Source organism: Aethina tumida, chromosome 8 (assembly GCF_024364675.1).
Source record: "Aethina tumida isolate Nest 87 chromosome 8, icAetTumi1.1, whole genome shotgun sequence".
Taxonomy (NCBI): domain Eukaryota; kingdom Metazoa; phylum Arthropoda; class Insecta; order Coleoptera; family Nitidulidae; genus Aethina; species Aethina tumida.
Window position 1 is genome coordinate 1,944,147 of NC_065442.1, and position 9,981 is coordinate 1,954,127.

At 38.5% G+C, this 9,981-nt stretch overlaps 1 protein-coding gene across 1 annotated transcript; it reads left to right on the forward strand.

Moving 5' to 3' along the window:
* The first annotated feature begins 8,164 nt into the window (after nucleotides 1–8,164).
* On the forward strand, nucleotides 8,165–8,738 carry LOC126266380 (uncharacterized). The gene is made up of 2 exons (XM_049970282.1): nucleotides 8,165–8,201; nucleotides 8,314–8,738. The coding sequence occupies exons 1-2, from the start codon at nucleotides 8,165–8,167 to the stop codon at nucleotides 8,736–8,738; spliced, it is 462 nt and encodes a 153-aa protein (XP_049826239.1).
* Nucleotides 8,739–9,981: the final 1,243 nt, after the last annotated feature.

A 9,981-nucleotide genomic window follows, 5' to 3' on the forward strand; every position in this document is an offset into this window, starting at 1 on the left:
CAGGTTTTGGGAAAGTCATAGAGTCCACCTGACAGCTGATGGAGTTGTGCTCTACAACAAACCCAGGAAGACTGGCGTTTGGAGTGCATTGCCGCTCAATGGAGTCCGCAAACACCTCCGCTTTATCCTTGTCCAGGACGACTTTGATGCCATCACGAACAAGGTGCGGATAGCGCATACGCCTCCCTCGGATAGACCTTATGACTTTCCAGGTCCGACGAGGATGGAGTTCGGCCTCTGCTATGAACTCCTGGAACGAGGAGCTCCGGAGCTCAAGCAGGCAGGCCCGGACCTCATGGCTCAGGGCGTTGTACCGGGCCTTGATAAAGGGGTCCCGAGTACGCTGCCAAAGTTCCCTGTTACGGTTTTTCTTCCTGATGAGGGTGACAACCTCGCCAGGAAGACTATGCTGCTTGCAGATGTTACGGCAAGCATGCGTCGACCGTTCTAAGGCTGACAGGATGTCATTTGACAGCCTTAGAACCTTCACTTCACCGTCTATATCCATTTCAGAGTTCCGGTGGTTTTCATTAAATAACGGAATTGCAACCAGTTGGTTTTCCTCTTACGAGGCTCCAACTGGCAACAATTCTCGTTAAGGGCCAGGGAGATCGGGTTGTGGTCCGAAGACAACACCCGGTGGTTAATGACCTCCGGTACCTCTGCGATGTTTTTGCAGAGGAAAATGGAAAGTATATCAGGTCGGCATGAGGGACTATTAGGGAAGTGGTTTGGCGTCTCGGTGGTTTCCACCGAGAACCGGTAGTTCAGTGACGCCCGCAGCAAGAAACCGCCGTTGGTTGTAGATTTTGCACAACCCCACGCTGTGTGCTTACTGTAGAAGTCCTCAGCAATGACTGTACGACAGTTGGAATGCAGGATGGACGGGAGATTGAGTCGGGAAACTCTCTCAGTCGGTCGAACATAAGCCGAGACAATCCTAAGCGGACCACTTTCTAGGGCGAGTACGACACCAATCGACTCGCCCAGAAAGAGGAACGTATCGATCCTCTGGTGCCTGATGGAGTTCCGGATCAGAATGCCAACCTATCCACCTGCTCCAGGAAAACGATCAGCCCGGAGGATAGAGTATCCTGGGATAAAGAATCCCATGTCCGGTTTTAGGAATGTCTCCTGCAGACAAACGACATCGGCTTCAGAGTCTCTCAAAAACTCAGTGATCTCCAGGGAGTGATGTCTCACTCCCCTAGCATTCCAGCTCACGACCTTAGAAGTTATCACTTTATTGGGACACAGCAGAAGCGGCCAGCAGGGGAAGTGCACTTGCTACCTGGGATATATTGCTAGCAAATTGCTCCTGCATGCTAGCAAGGATGGCCAACACCTGATCCAGGGATTGCGCATGGATCAGGGGCTGGCTTACGATGGGGGTGGCCGAGGGGGAGGGCCTTGCAACATTGGCGGCCACAGCCGCGAACGATTTTCCAGGCTCAACGGAGCATGGCTTCGCAGCTTTATAGGGGGGAAATGATGGTGTAGGAGGGGATGGACCCTCTGTCATGGGTTTAGGCCTTGGGGTCTTAGGGCAGCCCCTGTATTTGTCGTTGTGATCGCCACCACAGTTAGCACATCTGGGCTTTGCATTCCCGTTGCTTTTCCTTTTACATTCAGTTGATGGGTGGGGTCCCGCACAAAAAGGGCATGCTCACTTGGCGTTGCAGTAGTTAGACGTGTGGCCATATTTTAGGCATCGTCCACATTGGGGCGTAGCCCTTGCCTTTCTTTCCAGCTCTACAGAGACCCGCAACCCTGCAAGTGAGCTGATCTTGAATATTTCATTGAATGTGCCAACTCTGCTGAGGTGGACGGTCACCAGCGGCCAGAGGTTTTCCCCTTTTCTCATCCGGTAAACGGCAGTAACCGGGAATCCCAGCTCCACCAGCTCCGTGAACACCATTGGCTCAGTGACCGCCTGGTTCACTCCACGGATGATTACCACCAGCTGCCTGTCCACAGGCAGCTGATGGGTGTGGTGGATGATATTACTCTTCTCGAGTATTCGGGTGGCCCTGCGATGGTCCGTGACTCCTTCGGGGTACACGCGGACCCCCGACGACGTATTTTTTGCAGTTCTCAGCCTCACGCCCTCGGCCTTGAATTTGTTTCGCAGTTCCGGCCACACCGAGTTGTCCCGGATGTGGATCGGGCGGGGCCTGGCGACCCACCCTCGCTGCCGGAGAATGATAAGCAGCGCGCCTTACGCTTCACTGCGGGCTCCATAGGGGGAACCACTGCACTAGTGTCGACACAAGGGGGCGAATCATGGGACAGTCCGGAACCTGGGGGGTAGGGCACTGGTAATAAAGAAGAACTTACCGGGGTTCCACCGGTGGCCACAGAGTCTAAGCGAGGCTGAAGACTTTCGATGAGCGCCGCCTGTACCCTCAGTGTATCCTCCAACTCACGGATGTAGCCCTTGAGTTGGGACTTTTTAGTGGGCCGGGCAGGCAGTTCCGGCGAGGAGCCATGCGTATTGGAGTCCTTGGCTGGCGAACTTCCTCCCACCTTGCGTAAACGTTTATTGCCGCTAGTTTTCATAGCACTACACCACTAATTCGGTTATTAACTGTTTATAATAGAAATACAAAAACTTAATTCAGCTGTTTTTTGGGAACAAAGATTACCAGCCATGTAAGCAAGTTTTTTCTTTTGTCTAAATTTATTGAATTTAGTAACTAACTAAATTCACAAAAAGGGGCACACTAAATAAAAACAAAAATAACACTACCAACTCTTTTTCGTAGTTGCAACCCAAACTTGGATAAATGACGATCGTTACCGCTGCCATTGGTAACGTCAGACAAGGCTCTTATTGTTAGTCACGTTCGTCAATTGTTCAAAGTGTGGTTAGTAACCTGGGAATAGTGTTGATAGTAAGGATTTTTGTGTTAGTAGTTCGTCCTTTTGTCTGAATTTAGTTATAATAGTTGCCATATTCAGACAAAAGAGAAGAGTTGTTAATTTGGCTGGTAACCTCGGTTGCTAAATCAATAAACTATGTGTAGTATGCGGAAAAAAGACAAGCCAACTCAATAAAACCCAAAAGTCTGCCGACCCATCAAGAGGTACCCGAAAACTAGACCTTAAGATTAAAATCTCGGAACTAGAGGCTAAGTTACAACGAATGAAAGTAAGTAATACAGTAAGCTGTCTGCTAAACTACAGATACCAATCCCAATCCTTCCTCCCAACCAGCCACCCCACACCTCCAAAACGCAAAAGTCTTCCACAAAGTGGATCACGCCTATGGAGGTAGTGTCGAAATCGTCTGAAGGACACCAAAGTACTATAAATCATTATTTCCATTAAGGTCAAAAGCTAAAAGTTAATAGTTGGAACTGTTTATAATCCACCAGGATCTGGTACAGATATTTATTATGCATCAATGGATATATTTTTAGTAACTGGAGATTATAACCTGCCTCGAGTGAATTGGAGCAATGATGAGTATAGTGTTTGTATAAATACTGAGTTTTACACTTTAAACTATCAATTATCATTAGTTGATTGGGATTTACTTTACTTTAACAATATAGAAGTTAATGATTGTGTACACAAATTTTATGAAATTTTATACAATTTGTCCCAACATTATGTACCTGTAAAAAAAATGAAAAATTAAGTTTCCTAAGTTGTTCTCCAAAGAGCTTATTCATTACCAAGTCGTTATTTATATGTAAACATTTGAATTCCGTTGCCATAAATAAAATTCAATTTTTTATTTGTTAATTCGTTATTCATTTGTAGATATTTGAATTTCGTTGTCACAAACATATTTCAATTTTTTTCATAAAATCAAGTAGCCCAAAAAATTTTCCTTATTTGGTTACTACCTACTAACTTTAGTCAGTTCAAGTTTTACGTATTATTAGTTAAATATTCTCTATTTTATTAATGTGGCTCTGCCTCATTGAAAATGGTAATCATAAGAAATACTTGTGTACAATAATGCTAGAAATGAAACCAATCCTACCAATCTGTAAGTAACTTTTATTAATTCTCATATTACTACTAAAACTTTTTGTAAGTTATTTTTAGGGAATATTTTTGTCTAAAATCATAAATTTATTTACAGGAAATCCTAACTAAACACTAATACCTAATTAATTTGTTTTCAGAATAAAGATTGCAAAAGGCAAATAGTGGAAAAATTCTAGTGGCCAAAGAATTGGATTTAAATGTTAGTATAATTTTCATCTGTATTTAAGATTTATAATTAATGCTAAAACATACACAATTAAATTATTTAATTTAAATGAATAACAAATAAAATTGGTCTACATAATAAAATTAATCTTTAATTATTAATTTTATATATCCTATTTCGACGATTCGTTGGGCACGAGGAGTTCCACTCATTCAGTTCATTTTGTCCCGAATTTCCAATAGTATTAAAATTTTAAGGGCATTTGCTTGTACTGTTGTATTAGTGCTTTCCAACGGCGTAATTCTTTGTCTTCGAATTCGAAGTCAAAATAACATATCTGTGTATAAAGCAGGTACCCTCATTTTATGAAAATTTTTCCATTATATGGGGCTTACGTTACTCATCTAACATATGAGAATTAAGCATGTTTATAGTAATTAAAATTTTAGAATTGTGCTGCAGTAATTCTTCCTTATATTTTAATCTGTACTTTATGACAGTAAATGTTTTTTCCTAAAAAAATTATGTTGTACATAACATTTAAATACGTCTTTCCAATGAATAATTGGAGGTTGAAAAAATCAAAAATTTGTCGAAACCATTTGAAACAACAAATTAAATTATCGTCATAACTTAAACAAAGTAGTTTTATTTGTAAAGTTGTATTATATTTAAATATTTGGGAATCTCATTTCAGTTCTACCATTAAAGTTATTATAACAAATCGAAAAATCATCTCGATATTTCTTTACTCTGTCAATTTGTTGACTGTCGATTAAAATGAATACATTACGAGTCCTGAAAGTCACTGAAATTCGACAGATAATTAACATATGAAAAGAAATTGTTTTTATTAACTTTGTTAACTTTATATTTCCTATAGCGACAAATTCTGTATAATAAATAAAAGATGAAAAATATTTTGCTGCTAAGAGAAGTTACAACTATTATAATTTAGTATAAGCATGTGATACTGACGAGGTGAGGGATGAAATTAAAAAAGAAGGCGGTCGGCAACATTTTGCGTTATCTTTGCATTATTAGAATGAAACTTTTGGGTCAGTGTGAATATAGAAAATATTTGTTTAAACATAAAGGAATGCAATCAATAATAGAACTACAATTATAAAATAAACAATGATAATAATATAATAAATAATAAATATTTATTATTTTTAAATTATTTATATAATTAAGCTATATATATATATATATATATATATATATATATATATATATATATAGGAATGCAATCAATAATAGAACTACAATTATAAAATAAACAATGATAATAATATAATAAATAATAAATATTTATTATTTTTAAATTATTTATATAATTAAGCTATATATATATATATATTTAGCTTAATTATTAGAAATAAATATACAATTATAGAATAAGCTTGATAAAAATTTGACAAATCAATATATTTGTTGGAAAATTATTGCAGATATCATATTACGCATTTTGTTTGTTATAGAGACTCGAATTCGGCGCGACACGATTTTTGTAGCAGATCGCATCTGTTTGCCAACAAGATTAATTATCAATTAACTATCATGGCAAAAGAATTACAGAAGTTTTTCGCATTATACAAATTGTCGAAAAATACATATAAATATTTAAATGAAACTGTAGCGCCCGAGATCCAGTATGCAAATATAAAAATGAATAAGATTTTTTTTTCATATTAAAAAATAATTGTCAGGAAATAATTCCAACAAAAATCGACCTATAAGCCTTAACCGTTACATTAAACTTTTAAACTCTTTTATGACAATATTTACCATTCAATATTTTAGATAAATCAGTTCAACATTATCGATAATTTTCCCCGAAAAGTCATTATTGTTAAAATGTGCAAAATTGCTGTTAGAAGATGCGTAAACAATGAAAATGAAATGATTTGACTGATTTATATTTCATTGTTCTTCGGAATTTACAAACAAATTCTTTAGGATATATAAAATTTTCACCATAGAGATTATTTTCTATGTATTTTATGTGTCTACATTATTATTTTCTCTGATAAAAAGTCTTTTTTATCAGAGAAAATAATAAAACTAAATTGGTCAATCAGTTTTCACTCAGTTTATTTTACCCTAGACGTAATTTATGTATATTTTCTGTTTTGCTTGACATATTTTAAATAAGACACAACGTTGGCCAAGCGCATGATAACTTGATGTCACACGAATTATTCTCCGGATATCATGTACCATGTTGGAGCAATGGTGGCAAAAGTGCTTTGAAAATTAATTCACATAAAAAAAATGAGTTAATCTTCATGGAGAATATTTTGATAAACACGGAACGATTAAAATTTGTTTTCTTACTACCTCGGTCGAAAGTACGTATTTCGCTCCCCGGTTCCACGACAGAAATAGTATTTTACACTACAAGGGAAGAAAGTTTGAGATTCCTGCACTGCGCGCCATATTGCCCGAGGCGTAGCAGAAAATAGTATTTTTCTGTCGTGGAACCGGGGAGCAAAATACGTACTTTCGACCGAGGTAGTAAGAAAAATAGTATACACTACACGGGAAGAAAGTTTGAGATTCCTGCCCTGCGCGCCAAATTGCCCGAGGCGTAGCCGAGGGCAATTTGGCGCGCAGGGCAGGAATCTCAAACTTTCTTCCCTTGTAGTGTAAAATACTATTATATACGTGTATCTCAAAAGAAATCGATATCCATATGTGAGAGCTTATGTATCTTCTGACCGACTTGGTTATCATATTTGTCCAATACTTTGATAGTACTGTTACTGTGTTTATATTAATTGATGTATTTGTAATATGAATATTCCGAATACTAAATTATATGTAATGTAATACGAAAGTTTTATCATTAAATTAAGATCATGTAAGAGTTAGTTTTAATTCTAGTATTAAGATACCTATTAATGTTATTTTGTTTTACTGCTACTATGTATAATTTCTTCGTTTTCTTAAGTATTTCTGAACTTATAAAATAAATATGTATATATAAATTAACAAACGTTATTAAATTAATTAATTTGTTTACATGAATAAATTGTACTTAAATTTTACTTACAATATAAAATAATAATTAAACTGTGTACATTCATTTTTGTTTACGATTTCGTCATGAAAGTAAATCAATTTTTGTTAACGCATAATTGATAAATATAAATTAACGAACGTTTAATGGATATTAAAACAAAATTTAATTCAAACAATTCTTTCAGACTTTAAAACTAAGTCTGATTAATAGAAAAATGACGGTGACTTTCGCGAATTATATATTATTTACTAATTTCAAATTATATATGAACCGCAATGTTGGAGATTCGCACCGAATTTCATATATTCAAGTTTGTGTAATGCGTCCAAAGGCACCGAACTTGTCTAACGAAATAATAAAGTTCGCAGGAAGTCCGTTTCCGAAATGGCCACACTGCTTGAGGCAGCGTAGGTGTGACGTCACGACCCCTGGCGCCAGTGGGCTACTTGGACCAACAGCGTAAGAGTCAGTCGGCACGTGCCGCCCATTTGTTTGGGTAGGCAAGTAAACACGCGCCACCCCTCTGTTTGGGGCGGTTTGTAGCCTTTGTCGGCATGTGAGGAAGCGCCACCCATTTCGTGGGCCACCACAGACCAAAAGCGTAGGAAGACGCAAAAGTGAATGAAAAATGTAATTAATATAAAATTATTATTTTATTATTGTATATTTAACACATCGTTCAATAAGTCCCGAAACTAACCCAGAAATGGTCTTAGTAGTACCAAACTGGCTACGTTTCCCTAGAGTACGAACCTTTACATGAAACGTGTAAAAATTTCGCGTCGATCGGACCACCAACAGCAGAGTTATCGAGGTTAGAGTAAAGTCACTTTGTAATTTGTTTGAACGAGTTGGGCTTTGATTTGCTTCCTCACCTTCCGTATTCGCCAGATTTAGCCCCCAGCGACTACTGGATCTTTGGGGATCTCAAAAAATGCTCCAGGGAAAAAAAATTGGCTCGAATGAGAATGTCATTGCCGAAACTGAATCCTATTTTGAAGCAAAGTATAAATCCTTTTATAAACATAGTATAGAAAAGTTCATTTCGTTGACATGTTTTTACAGGTTACTCTACAACGCTATTTTTGTCAATCCATTCTTCTTTATTATAACACAGCCCGTCTTCATAAACCATCAGCCGAATGTAAAAGGAAAAGCAACGGGAATACAAAGCCCAAATGTGCTAACTGTGGTGGCGATCACAGCGGCAAATACAGGGGCTGCCCTAAGACCCCAAGGCCTAAACCCATGACAGAGGGTCCATCCCCTCCTAGACCATCATCTCCCCCCTCTAAAGCTGTGAAGCCATGCTCCGTTGAGCCTGGAAAATCGTTCGCGGCTGTGGCCGCCAATGTTGCAAGGTCCTCCCCCTCGGCCGCCCCCATCGTAAGCCAACCCCTGATCCAGGCGCAACCCCAATCAACATCTCCCCTGGATCAGGTGTTGGCCATCCCTGCTAGCATGCAGGAGCAATTTGCTATCAATAACTCCCAGCTAGCAAGGGCAATTCCCCTGCTGGCCGCTTCTGCTGTGTCCCAATAAAGTGATGACTTGTAAGGTATACGTATATTGGACTAAATTGAAGGTACCCATGGAAGGAGACAATTCGGAGAAGGAGTTTTAAACGTCTGACAATTATCCCAAAACTTCATGGAACAACCGGAAAAGGAGTGCACCGCCGAAAATCCGACCGACGTCACATTGAAGTCTGGCTGTCTAGACCTCTGCGTCTCTTTGGGACATCTTTTCTTTAGTATGTGGCGGTTAGCTGCAAACCTCTTTAATTTTTTCCTTCTCTCTATTTTCCTAAACCTATATGGTTATACTCTTAGGCCATGATCTTCGGATCGGTGCCCGGAGAGGGGTTTTTAGTCGGTTAGTCCGACACTACCTTCGACTTCCACCAGAAGGCGTCTTGTAGATTTTCCCCTCTTTGACCCAATAATAAAAAAAACCGTCTTCATAAAACCCTTTTGATTAGAAACAGGTCAGTGTGTTTTGTCTTTAGCAGTTCTTGTTAATAAAAACCACCATTGATTATGGTACCCTCAAGATCTTTTAATATGCACGTTTTTGGATTGCTGTGCACCACTTTGAATATCTTGAAAAATTCGGCGGTTTGGAATATATCCCTTTTCAAACACATATTTTGCTTTACTAATTCGTATAAAATCACCGACGGAAAATTTTCCCTGTCTTGTTCATATTTTAATGCCAGCATACACATATCTGTAGGAACGTTCCTTATTTTCCTTGTTCACATCCGACGGTCTCATTTTAATTGTTCGATGCACCGTATTGTTATAATCGGGCACTATTTTAGGAATTACGTCTAGCCACTTGCATCCTCCATTCAGTGAAAAATGTTTATACAATTTCTCCTTTATTGTTCGTATTCCACGTTCAGCAATCGCTGCTGTTTTTACAAATAATTTTATTATAATGATATATGGTGTGCTGCTTCATCAGTCGCTCGAATGAACTGTTTAATTATTCAGTGCCCTGATCAGTTTGAAGATTTTTCGGTCGCCTGTCTGCCAGTATTTTTGGAAATGGTTTTGCCACCTCGGTCCCCGACTTGGATTTTAATGGTTCCACCCACAAATACTTTGAGAAACAATCAATCACCACCAGTATGTATTTATGTTTCTATTGTATTTGCCATATTTGTCCAACACTCCAAGATCCAATTGCCACAGATCATCCAATTCTTTAATAACGGTTTGTCTTCTTGGAAAATTTATTCGCAGCGGTCGACGTAGTTCATTTACCAAGTCAATTTTGT